Below are 13,582 nucleotides of genomic sequence, written 5' to 3'. Positions count from 1 at the left end.
TTAAGCAAAATATTTTACTATACTGTTATTACTCTGTTTAAGCAGGCATGTAACATGGCACTATTAGCAGTCCAAGTAATTTTATTGCAGAGATTATTAGTTATTTCTCTTTTGGCTAATTGCTCTTTGGATTCCATCTGTGTTCCCACATTTTAAATACAAAGCCTGAGTAAGACTGTTCAGCACTGACAAAATGAAAGTATTTTGATATGTGCTTATGTTTCTTTTCAGGGGGGGAGGAAGGGATTTATTAATTTCAAAGAGTGGTAACACTACACATGATTTGCTCTGTTCACTGTCAACTTATCAGCAAATTATTAGCAACTAATGAAAAGTAAGAAATACACACACACATATATATATACACATTATTTTTTTATACCCAAAGCTTCACATGTGTGAAGTTTTAAACTGCTTTCAGTTTTGAAATAATTCAGTCACATATCCACAATAATCCTGTCTTTTCCAATTACACAGGTGGGCAGCACTGCCTGAATCTGGTAGTAACCATAACTAAACTGAGTAACTGCAGACAACTTATAAAACTCAGACAATTTGAAAAAAAAAGTCCTTGCTTCACAACTTAAATACAATTGTACATCTTTAGAAACTTAGTTTCAACATTACCTTTGCTGTTGGCATCTTCACCAGTTTCTTCTTCTTCTACTTCTTCAACATCTTCCATATCTTGCTGATCAAGTTCAGACTGTTCTTTGCTTTTAGAAATATTCAATAACAGCATCAAGAAGTTAATTTTATAATATACTATAACGATACTAATGATCTCAAACTAAAGATTTGGGTAGAAACAAACTGTTGCATCTTTTGATCTATGACAAACAAGTCTTAATAGCCAAGCAAAGCCAAATTTGTCTTCATAGAAGTTTCCCTTTAGACAATCCCAGAACAGTTTAAAGAATTAGCAACTTTCCAGAATTACAAAGTTTTCTTTTGTAAAAAGAACTCCTTCTTCTCTTATTCATATCAACCAGCCAAAGCCGCCTCCTGCTCCACATAGCTTCCTTAAGATGTGCAGGCCTTGAGAACTGTGGGCAGGATCACCTAAACTGTACCTCAAGTATCACAAAATAAGAGCACTAGAAGTATAGAAAAAAACCCCACATAAAGTGAAACAACAGGAATGGGCAATCATATCTCTTTTTCCCCTCCAGAATTCCAAATAATAGAGGAAGTTGACTCATGTCTTCTTCCACGTTTATATTTACTTAAAATTAAGATCACAAACCCATTTATGATAAGCAAAATAAGCTTTTCTCCCATATGCTATAAACCTCAGGTCTTGCCACAGTGCTAAGGTCAGTATCTACGTACTGACTATCCAGTATCTGGAGAGCCCACCCATGTAAAATACAGCACAGGACACACTCAGAGCCTCAGTAACCTACAGGTTTTACTTACTTGTCTATGTCTGCCATTCTGCTAGATTTCAAACACTAGGGGAAAAAACCAAAAAAACAAAATAACTTATATGAACAGCAGCACAAGATTCCAGTTATAAACTCTACGGTCATATTCCATAATACTAAAAGAAACATGTCAGTTTTATGAAACATGATAAATACATATTACAGTCTGAAGAGAGGCACATCTCCCTTGCACATCTTGTGCTCTCAGTCTAAAACACACAGAAACATTGAAAAAACTTTGTTCTCATTTAGAACCTACAGATCTACTCACATAAGTTGAAGTACCAAGCACCAGCAAAATGCCATGTTGAGTTTTCGATCTTAGGACTGTACTAGTATGAAAATTAGTCCTAAGTATAGAACTGGAATATAACCTTAGAAAAACTGAAGCAAAAATGGTGCTGGTAACAGTTTACTAATTTCCAGCATAAGACTGCAGACAGAGCATACTTACAGCTAAAACAATTTAGGAATGAAGATGCCTTTTTGGGGCTTTACTTTTAATCCCAACTTTACAAAACCCATCCAAGTAGTTCCTCAGAATAGCCACAATATTACAATATTTTACCAAAAAAAATTTATGTCAGGTGCCAGGCTATTTAACATGACTAATTCCCATGTTCAGAACGATCTCAATTTTCTTAACTATCTCAGTATAATCACTGACCTATTCTATACACAGTAACTAGAAACATTTTACATTATTACAAATAATGTAACAAAGATTATTACAAATCTATTTCAAAGATTATTACAAATCTCGCATACCATGAAAAACCTATGTTCTCAAATATATTATAAAATGAGCAACATATTCTACCAGCAAAACAGCACCTGGGAGCCTAGTCTCCAAAAAGATGTTCTGGGTAACTTGAAGTCTAACACAATACTATGCACAAGAAAACACTGTCCTGTTAACTACCATTTGCTAGTAACTCAGGAGGTTCCAACTACCAGGAATAATTCACTGGCCCAGAAAGCCAGGAACTTAAAGTTTTAGAGTCTCCATTTTACCTGCTGTCCTGTAAGCTAAACAAATTCAAGTTTCCTTCAGGAATTACAATTCCTTACAATGTATTCAAAGGGGAATTTTATTAAAGGGTTGGATGGATGTGTTCCAGAAAAAAGTGAAAACTGCATTTGATCTGTCCAAAGTGTAACACAAAAACACAATCCCAATAAGATCAGGATATTAACAGTCAATATGAAGAAACATTTTAGAACCTAAACACCTACATTTTATGTAAATATAATCTAAATATATTTTTCTGGTGTCGTAACTACTTCCCAACAATTACATGGAAAGAAAAGTATCTGATGTCCACATTTAGGACCACAATTTCATAGTGCCAAATAAAGATCTAGACTGTAATCAAGAAGACTGCATTCCCTAATATGCAGCAAAACTAGAACCAAGTACTTGTCCATCTATTTCAGAAAAATACAGTATTTGCTAATAAATAGAATGGCAGCACTGCTATAAACCAAAGAACATCTAACAATTCAGTAAGAGGAATTACAGCAATATTCTTGACTCATTTTATTCAGATTACATTTGCTTGTCTTGTGATTTCAGTTTTATACATGTAACAATTCCAAAGATAGCATGAACTGAAGACCTACAGAAACTGAAAGCATACAATTACAACTCTCACATATGAGTCCCTGTTTTTCTTGAGTGATGTAACAATTAGCATTATTTTTGATGCACACAACATTGTATCCATGAAACATATACAATTTTTCCTTACACTTACTCTTAACTTGCTTTTAATGCAGGATCATTTCAAGGAGACTGACAGTATTGCTGTGCAAAACAATACAAGATGCAGTCTCTTATACATTTTTTGAAAATGCAACACAGTGATGCTCCTTGCAGAGACCAGTATTTCCTTTCTCTGTTCTGCCTATCAAAAAAACCCCTTAAATTTCTATAAAACAAAAGGCAGTTCTTTCAACAAAGGTGTGACCAGTGGCAGCACAAATCCTGTGGACTCTCCAAGCCAGCGGGCTGGATGAAACAGCAGCTCAAACACCTTAGAGGTTTTCTGAGAGAGACCAACTTCCACAGTTCATTTAAACATTTTTTCCTAAACGAAGACAAAACTGGCTATGAACAAATGATGCCTAAAAACTTTAAGAGGCATGGGATGGATAACCCATCTCCAACAAGGGCCATTAGCCAATATCTTGGAAAAAAAGCAATGACATGGTAAGAACTCCCCCAGAAAGACTTGTAGCTATCAATTACATTCAGAAAAAACACACTGGATCAGAACTGAAGCTATTTGACAATGTCTTAACACATTTTTATTTCAGAAGCTAGTCCTCATTTTGTCCAAGACCATGCAGGTAAGCTGATGATATCATTTAAGTTTTTGAGTTGTAATATTCATCTCAGAGACCAGTTTTAATGTTTTTCTACACTACTGTGTAGCAGAGAAAGTTTCACCAGCAGTCTTGTGTTACTGAATTCCTCGTTGGGCCCTTGTTTTCATCTCTGAACAACTCTACTTGTCATCACAAACTTTCATCCATCCTTTCACTGTTCATCCTCTTTCCAAGATCACTTCTGACCATGCTAAAGGCATTCATCTCACTACAGCACCCTGTGGGACTCCAGCGTCTGCCTCCCTCTGTCACTGCAATGGGCAGTTATCACCCTCCACTTTCCAGCTCTTAAAACAATCCATGCAAGCATTGTATGTTTTCAAATTATGGCCCAGTTTACTGGAAGACTTTGAATAACATTCTTCAAAGATTTTTTTTTTAAATTAAAATAGACTATATAAAGCTGCTGTCAACTTCAGAGCCTCCCTCTAGTGTGTTTCTCTCTCACATCCAATTTTTCCTTATTCTCCTTGCAGCAGTCTTTTTCATGTCCCATCCTTTAATCTTCCCTCCACTTTTCACACAACTCAGTATCAAAATGCACACAGTTGGAAGAGTTCTTCTGCAAACTGAGGAGATACTAGTGTCTGTCATGACAATTATCTGCCAGCTCTAGACAACTGTTCTGGAGTAAGGAGACTACAAGGCACTGCCAAGAAAACTATGCTGGCAGACATTTAGGCTAATCTGTGCAACCCACTAGCATGGAAGAGATGTAGCTGCATCACACTTTGTTTACTGTCATTTACTTAAACAACCATAAGTTTCTCTGCAAACACAGTTCTACTGGCTAAAAAAAACCCAAACAGAATCAAAAACATTACAGAAAGGCACTGAGAAAAATGCAGTCTTTAAGAGCAAACAAACTCCACTATCTGTGCAATGCTCAGCTCAGGGTCCTGGTCTTGTCTTCAGAGTTTCAAATACACTATATACCACAATCAATAGCATTAGACTAGATCACTGCAGTATTTATTTTGCAGTATCTCCTCAAGAGCAAATATTTAAATATAGGACTCTTATCACTCCACTTTCCATAAGACACAGCTGTCCTTCCTAGTTCATTCAGAGGTGCATTTAGGTTCGTAAATAGCAGTTGCATCTTGGCACGTGAGCAACAAAACCACTAGCATCACTGCCTGAAGTAATGCCAGGGAGATATCAGTCCACCAGTTGTCAGTGCAGGATTATAACAAACCTGGTGTATTACTTCAATCCTCAGTGTCTAGGTGACTGGTTTGGACTAAGATACTGCTTGGAATCTAGGCCTCCTGACTGTGTGAAGAGATTTATGAGCACAAATAAAGGGTAGTCTACATGCCTGTATAAAGCCAGCATGCAAAAAACATTACTAGTAAAATATTTTATTTCCCTGTTACTTGAACAGCTACAGCCACTAACTGTTCTAATGCAGTAGACTGCATTATGGTCAAATACAGAGGTACCCACAGGCTTCATTTACAATGTTTTGCTGCTCATTGTAAAAATTTGCAGAAGAAAAGCAACAGTTTATCTTTTCAGGGCTTGAAAGAGAATGTGTAGGAAGTTCATGCTACAAAAAGAAAGCCAAAGTACAGAAAAGCCAGCTACAGTGCAAGTTTCCTAAAGGTTCAAATTTAAAACCTCTTTCATAGAGGTACCTTAAGCCTGCTTGCCATCACAAGAAAGCATTTTCTTTATCAAAATGGAAAGGTTAGAAGACTTAATTAAGCACTATCTTATCCACAGTTGTAAGTGTATCCTGCAGAATTCCTAAAAATTAGGAAAACCCCTGCTAGAATTTAAAACTTATCAAAACTGTGTGAAAATTTGCTAAGTGATTTTGCATAAGTGAAGACAGAAATACAAGTGTTCAGCAGTTCCAAATCTTTCCTTTATCCACACAGGAACTAACCTGAATTTGCACAGAGGCACCAGCCACGTTACAGCTAGGGTGCAGGCTTTGGTGAGAAGCCTTTTTTTCAGATCAGCTTTACATGTCCCAAGTAAGCACACCACTATTAGATTACCCGGACATCCGCACGCCCTCAGGAAGATGGGTCACAGCGAGGTGAACTGCAAGTCAGCTGAGGTAGCAAGACATTCCTGAGACACAGTTCCTCCAGAAAAAAACGGCATTTTTGCACAAGCCCCAAGGCTGGCAGGGTGACAACACAGCTGTGTTCAGCATCTCTGAGCATACCACACCCCAAACAGTAACCATGCCCTCTCTCTCAGGAAACACCTCTTCCCCTTCTCTAGACAGATTGTTCACACAATTACCTTGGAATAGCAATGGAAAGAAATTTTTCATGTTGCTCAAAAGTCAGAAATAGGTTTTTTGAGGCTACCAGACCCCAACTACAGCCAAACTTATTAATTCACATTTTTAAACAAAACTATCCTTTTGTTCAAACTGATTTCCTCAGAAGTCAGTAATTGAGAGCACTACAAATAAAAGTCAACTTGTCCACAAAATAGCATATCAGCCTCTTCCTGTCCCTGCAAGCCTTGGGCAACTGAAAGCAATACATTAACAGAAAACAGGTAACACAAATGAGCCCTATGTGGGATTCAGAGGCTGCAACATAAGGTAACAAACTAAGTGGTGGACTAAGTCAGATGTCAGTGAAGAAAAAAAGAGGTCCAGCTGGAGGACAGCTAGCTGTATTTAAAAATAATCATCAGGATTAAGTCTGGTAAACTATTTGCAGTGTGTGCAGAAACCAAAGGTGCCAGACAAATGACATCATACCAGCCAAGTTCAACTGTCACTAAAGACTGGAAAACTCAAGAGCAATACATTCACTAGAAGTTATTTTTAACTGATGTTCTTGCCTAGAATTCCAGGATAACTTGTAAGATTTCTCCTTACATCATCATTAAATACAGAAAACAAAAATTAGAATAGTGTAGAGATGCATTAGAACACACTAATTGCAGATGGTCAAAATAACTGGGATAGTTCACTCAAAACCTCTAACAGAGGTTTGTAACTTTAAAGAGCTCAGATGCTCTGCACAGTGGTCTTAAAGGTCCTTTCCAACCTGAACAATTCTGTGAGAACTGAGTGAACTGTTTAAAAAGTGCACAGTACATGGTATAGTTTCACACTTCAAATGTCTTGGAACTACAACCAAAAAATGCATCACCCATTCCAAACCGGTTAATATAAGTTGGGTAGGGAAATTGTTATGAGCGAAAATATCATACAGTTCAGTAGTAACTAGAACATTTAGCTCTTCTCAAAAAGATGCAATAGAATAATGCAGTAGGTTAAAAATGTCATTTTAAAAGGGAATAAAGCAGAAGACCAACTGTTTCCTTTATGCTTGTGAGATCAAATTCATGCATCCATTACCACTAGCATGAACATTGATCATGAAACCAGGGATCTGGTATTATTATCCTGAGGGGAGACCTCATCACTCCCTACGACAACCCAAAAGGAGGCTGTAGCCAAATGGGGAGTGGTCTCTTGTCCCAGATTAACAAGCAACAGGATGAGAGGAAATGGCCTCAAGTTATGCCAGGTATGTTTAGATTGGATATTAGGAAAACTTTCTCCACTGAAAAGGTTGTCAGGCATTTAAACTAGCCTAAGGAAGTGCTGCCATCACTATCCCTGGCAGTGCTCAAAAGATGTGTTGATGTGGCACTTGGGCACATGGTTAAGCAGTGACTCCAGCTGTTAATCAGCACAGCAGTGCTGGGTTAACAGCTGGACTCGGTCTTAGAGGAGCGGTCTTTTTCAACCTAAACAATTCTATGTTTAATACAGCAGATAAACATGTTAAACAGATTGTATCATTTATCTTGGAGAAAAGATATACCTTCTGAGGAAAGCTGAAGGTCCCCTCCCCCCTCAAAAAATATCAATCTCAATCAAATGAGCATAATGCAGCACTAGAACATCAAGATACCACATCTGTGTGATGAAAGACATCACCAGCCACTGAACTCTCCAGAGATAATTCTTTTATTAGTGCCTCAAAGTTATTCTCTTAACAAAATATTTCTAACTGTTAACGTAGGAACAAAAATTGACAAAATTTATTTAAATTTTCAAATTTAGAATAGATAATTAAAACTGTCTGCCCAAATACAAGCATAGAAAACAGGAGTATGATATAATAAAAAATACAATACTAATATAAAAGCTACTAAGTTCTGCATAAAGAGACTGAGGAGCTAATGGTCAGTGGAAGCAAGGAATCCAGGTGCCTCAATACAGTAACAAGAAGGTGACACTGGACCCTTGCAGTAACTCAAATCCCTTAATTTTGACACAACTTAACTGTGCTAGTACCAACCCATCCACTACGTGCACAAGACATGCACAGTTAACTGCAGAAATGCTAAACGGCATGGCAATCTATGGGAATCTTTACCAGAAGATGAAGTAAGGTATCTTGATAAAGCAGAAAAGGGCAAGAAATTTGGACAAGCACTGTTTCACAAAACCACCTGGAACTTTTAGCTATGCACATGAGTTTAAATAACTGAGATGGGAAGCCCTCATATCACCATGTGAGGGATATATTCCTTTCATAAAGGGAACACCCAGTTTTTCTTCTGAATGATCTTCAAGTCAGAGAAAGTAAAGCCTGCTGGAAAAGTTTATTGTAGTTCTTCCTTAGCTATGCATAATCCCATACTCCCTTCCTTTCATCAATGCCTGAATGACAGTAAAGTTAAAAAATGTTCAAAGCATTTCTTTGTACAGTGTTAACACCTTCAGTTACAAGAGTAACAGCAGGGTCAAGAGACAGAGGCTGTCACAGGCAAGTGCTTTTTATAACAAGTTACAAGGGTTAGGTAAGTTTGAAGTTACTATGAAACCACTGTTACCTCTCACTTAGGGTAATACAGCAAAATTCAGAATCTGGCTGTAGAGAACAAAACAACACTGAAACAGGATAATGCTGAACCAAGTAACACAACACAATTGAAACTGTTCTCTCCCCTTCAAGTGGTATTTTTTGCACTCCCTCATCACTCCTGAGGTAAAGGCATCAACTTCAGCCATTTTCCAATGCAACTATTTCACTAGTGTGTTACAGCATGAAAACACATTTTCCACATTTCAACTCAAAAGTGCTCTGCTCTTGTATGAGAATGTCAGTTGATAGGAAAAAATCAAATTTTGCAAAACAAAACAGAGGGATGATATATATGTAGTAATATTATCACTCAGCTATTAGTAACTGCAGGATTTGTTTTCATTCATATGGAAACTCATTCTAAGCTTTCCCCTGTACTGCTTTTTCAATCAGGAAATGAGGATTCAATCAACAAATACTGAACTCGTGTCTTTATAGTATTTTTACTGCATTTTAGATAGTGCCTGTCAACTCTTTCAGCAGAAAAAAGTCTCCATACTGAGAAGATGGGACCACAAAATTACAAATTAAAATCAGGACTAAATCATATCTGCATGCTTGTCTATGCTACTGACCTGAGCTCCCTGATCATGTTCTAAAAATAGGGTAATTAGCACACAATGTTGCTTTTGTTCTGAATGCCAAGATTTTGTAGCAGAAAACCTAACAATTTCTATTTAGAACAATCTTTCATTATTAGAAAGGTAACAAGTTTAAATCCAAACCAAGGAAAAAATTAACAAGGATCTTTGTTTCTTTTTAAAACAAACTACTCGCTACAGGTTTTTTATGGTTTTACTTCCCATCAGGCATAACAGGACGAACAACAGCCATCCTAGAGGGTTGAAATAAAAATCTTCATGTATAAAGAAGTATTTTAAATTTCCTAAGATTTCTCAGTATAGTTCATGTTGGTACAGGTATTCAGTTCATTAAAAAGTGGCAAAATAATTTTTTAAAAAATTATCTTTTAACAAAGTTCTTCAGGTGGCAGAGCACACTCTAACAGCTTTAAAAAAACCCAAACTTGCGCGTCCCACAATATCAGACAAGGGGAAAGAGAGCATTAATTGGCTGCCTAGATGGCCACATAATGAAACAACCATATTGGCAATTACATTGCTATCTGCAAAACCCACATGCTGCAGCATTCAAGTTTTTTATCAAATTTGACTTCAAAAACACCTAAGCACTCTTATGTGAAAAGAAGTTTAAAAATACTTAAAAATTACATACAGGTTTCAGAAATTTGCTTTTTGCTAGAACATCTGATGAATGCAATTTTAAATTCATTCACTAACCAAGAAGCCTGAAATTCCTAAATGTATTTGAAATTCCTAAAATGTATTTAGCAACTTCTTTGTTAGCTTCCATTCAGTACTTTTTTCCATGGAAGCCAGGCCACTACTTTAAAACATCCAGTTTTCAACTACCAAGTTAGTGTGCACTTAAAAAAAGAACACAACCACAACTTTAACACATTTTGGAGGCTGTTGGGATGAGGTGTTACAACTGGCAGTAAAACCCAACAGAATGCCCATGGTTATGGTTTCAGCTAGTCACTTTCAAATGAATAGAGGTGCAGTTTAAAAAGCGATTGTAAACATGTAGTAGGGCTGTAGAGAACTTGAACCATAGAACTTGAGCACTGTTTACAAAGTTATCTCCAGAAATGCTCTCTTGTGAATCTCACACAGTCTTGCCTTTGGAACCAATACAGAAGTATGTGATACCTCCAAAACACTGAAAATGGTGGTAAAAGAATCTGTGTCATGAAGATCTCACCCGTTCAAACACAGCAAGCAGGTTTCCGATAAAGCCACCTTGCATACAAAAGAAACAGCATAAAGCACTACACCAGTTCACAAACATTCAAAGATGAGTAATTTCCAAAACTGTGGTATCATGACTTAACAAGTGCTTAAAAGGGTGACCCAAGTGAGGCAAAATAAATAGTATTGAAATCTAAAGTAACAAATAAAACAATTCCAACTACTTCAGAATTCAAAAGCTCAAAACCTGCTATGTAAAGACATATAATAGCATGCAGCCCACTGAAGACTTCTACTCAACATGCAGAAGTGGCAAGAACTGAAATGAATGTGCAGTGACCAAAACACATGACAAAAATCAATCACTGTGCACTTCAGTAATATATTCTCAATGAAAATACTGTATTCACTGCTCAACACTGACAAGAGGAACTAGCTCAGTTAAGGGCCCAGTAACATGAATACCTGAGCAACAGAAGCAGTTCATGTTTTATATAAATAGTATTTGAGCGGACAGCCACAAGAAATTACACAAAAATACGTACATTAACAAGAAGCTCAAAAAGAACTGACTCAAACTTGGTTTCAATATGAACAACTTTTTTTCATGCACCTTCACTGAGTTCCACAACTTAACTTTTCAATGTCTGTCAGGTTTTTAACTAGGGTCTGAACTAAACCAAAACTTTCCCTCACGGGCAAGTCATCCCATAAGAAATCTGAAAGAACTGCTTCTCCTTCCTTTGAAATACTGCATACTTAAACAACACCTAAAGTAGTGGATTGAACCAATCACAGTGCAGATGGTCAGAAAAGATAACAAGCATTTATGTTTCTAACCTGGGTCTTAGAAGTCTAGCAGTTTTTCCATTCCGGATTACAGGCACCCACTTAGTCAAATCTCTTAGCAAGAATCTCCAACACTTGGCTAATTCTAGTATCTCTCATGTTTTGGGTGAAGGTTGCTTCATTATTTGTTTGTTATTTGGGTGGTGGTAGTGATAATTTTTTAAAGAATAAATGTAAAATCATCAGGTGAATGCTTCAAAGCTACAGGTATATCCAAAACCCACCATTTTTTGATCTAAAATTTGCTTTCACCTTTTGAAAAAACCAAGGAGAAAGTGGTAGTACTTTGTTCATAGTCCTCAATGACCAGATGAAACAGTCGATGTGTGAACTGTCTATTCACTCCGGCAAGTTGAGATATAAACTGAGGCATCGTCATTGCAAGTCATGTCCATGCATATGTACATTTAAACACACAGCCCCCAAATGCATCTGTATTTTCCAGTACTAAAATCTAAACAGCTTTCCATCTAGAACAGACCTCCAGTTTAACCTTTGACAAGTAGTTAAGATGCAGATGATGTCTTCATTTAAGCAGATGATGCAAATTCATTTAAAAGATTCATCTTTTGGAAAAATACAAGTCACTTCATATCTTAAATCATTTATATTTTTAAGTAATTCTAGAGTAGCAAAGCTATATTAGAAAACTCTCATTTTTTTATGCTGAAGCTTTAATCTACAGTATGTGAAGTCTTCCTGAAAACTTAAGGTCAAAAGTTATGACTAAATACACAAGGTCACACATCAGTAATTAGGATTTTTCCTTCTGCATTAAGTTTGCAGATTCAGAAAATACATTTAGTATAGGAAGCCCTCATACATTGCTTCTAAATAGCTTAATTTTTCAGAAGGTCATCAAATGTATCCCCAAGCAACTTTTGTGATGCCTTCCAGGCATGTCTGGTTTTCTAGACAAACACATTATGACACCAGACCTACTCTCCAGATTAGCAATGTTGGGTGATGAGGAAGTGCACTAACCTCTGAGCTGAGTGAGAATCAGCTAGATTGAATTAGCTTTAATTATAATCACTTCTGAATGCTAAGTAATTTACAAATGAAAACTGACCTATAAGCATTAAAGCCAGCATCACAACCCTTCCTCAGATTAAACACATATCATGAAGTCCCACTCTATTATTTACTAGCCACTTCCCTAAGGAGAAGCTTGATAGAATGCAGTTGCCCAGACGAACTGAGAAGTCTCCTCAGCTGTACTAAAATAAAACCAGCATTAAACAGTCTCACTTCTGTCTGCACAGTTCTGCCTTCTGTGTAAATGGCTATTAGTACCTCACAAATATCAAAGCACTCCCAGCTCATGGAAAATCACAGAGCCGAAGTTCCATGGAACGTGTATACGGATGCAGAAAAACAAACAGGCATTGAAAGAACACCTGCATTTCCATTTTCTGTAACCTGCCCAATTTCTGCAGTTTCCTTTAGAATCAGATCCTTAGTTTGAGATATGCCATGTTTGCAGCTGTTTCACAAGAACCTGAAGATGAACTGGGTTATAACTACGTTAGCAAAAATGTGAAGACACCAGAGACAAGTCCATTATACCTGTTGTTCTACTGGAATAAACTGCTTTCACCAAAGGATTGAACCAAAATTCAAAATAGAAGATACTTGTTTTATTCCCCCCTAAGATTTTTCACTATTGAAATTAATAGCCTCAAGCTATTTTACTCCCTGAAGGAATACAATTTCTGCCATGATGAATCGAGTTCTTCATGTTACAATTGCTTTAACATTCAGGAGCCTAGTGAAAACAAGTTTTTATCAAATGTACAGGGTAAGCCAAAGTTTCCTTACAGACGTGGAGTTGTGTATTAGAGGACATAGCCTTAGCCTGGAAGATCCAGGTCTCACTCCTAACAGAGTTAACAAAGGTTCATAACACCATGCCCACAGCACCTTGGTTTCAGTTTCGCTCATGCACACGTGCTCAAAACTAAGAAAAAAACCACACTACCCCTTTCCAGGGTGCTCAGTAAGCAGGTCACCGTAACAAGTCCCCCACCTGCTTCCAGGAATAGTTTCTGAGTGAGGCAGGAGCTAGATGGTGCACAAGTGATGGTGGGACCATTACTGTGTATATGTAAACAGACAGCTCCGCAGCAGGTCCGGCCCTTTTGGCACTTCTTGCAACACCGGGCTGGCAGCACAGATGCAGCACGGTACTTCTGCGTGCTTCCGACACTCACTTCCTAGTCTTGTCAAAGTCAAAGACCAGGAGCTCTGAAAAACACCAACCTACCTACTGTGCACAGGA

At 37.3% G+C, this 13,582-nt stretch overlaps 1 protein-coding gene across 3 annotated transcripts in view; it reads right to left on the bottom strand.

Annotated features, from left to right (window-relative positions):
• The window catches only part of NAP1L1 (nucleosome assembly protein 1 like 1), a 28,800-nt gene that overhangs the window by 12,915 nt on the left and 2,303 nt on the right, over nt 1–13,582 (bottom strand). For all 3 annotated transcript variants that reach the window (XM_033057490.2, XM_033057491.2, XM_033057492.2), the window contains exons 2-3: nt 1,420–1,454; nt 628–716 (exon numbers count right to left, since the gene is read on the bottom strand). In XM_033057490.2, coding sequence (XP_032913381.1) covers nt 628–716; nt 1,420–1,436 — 106 coding nt within the window. In that variant the 5' untranslated portion in view covers nt 1,437–1,454. The remainder of the gene's footprint in view (nt 1–627; nt 717–1,419; nt 1,455–13,582) is intronic.

This window comes from Catharus ustulatus, chromosome 4 (assembly GCF_009819885.2).
Source record: "Catharus ustulatus isolate bCatUst1 chromosome 4, bCatUst1.pri.v2, whole genome shotgun sequence".
NCBI lineage: Eukaryota > Metazoa > Chordata > Aves > Passeriformes > Turdidae > Catharus > Catharus ustulatus.
The sequence above is the reverse complement of the archived record's forward strand: the minus strand, read 5'-3'. Positions and strand labels throughout refer to the sequence as shown.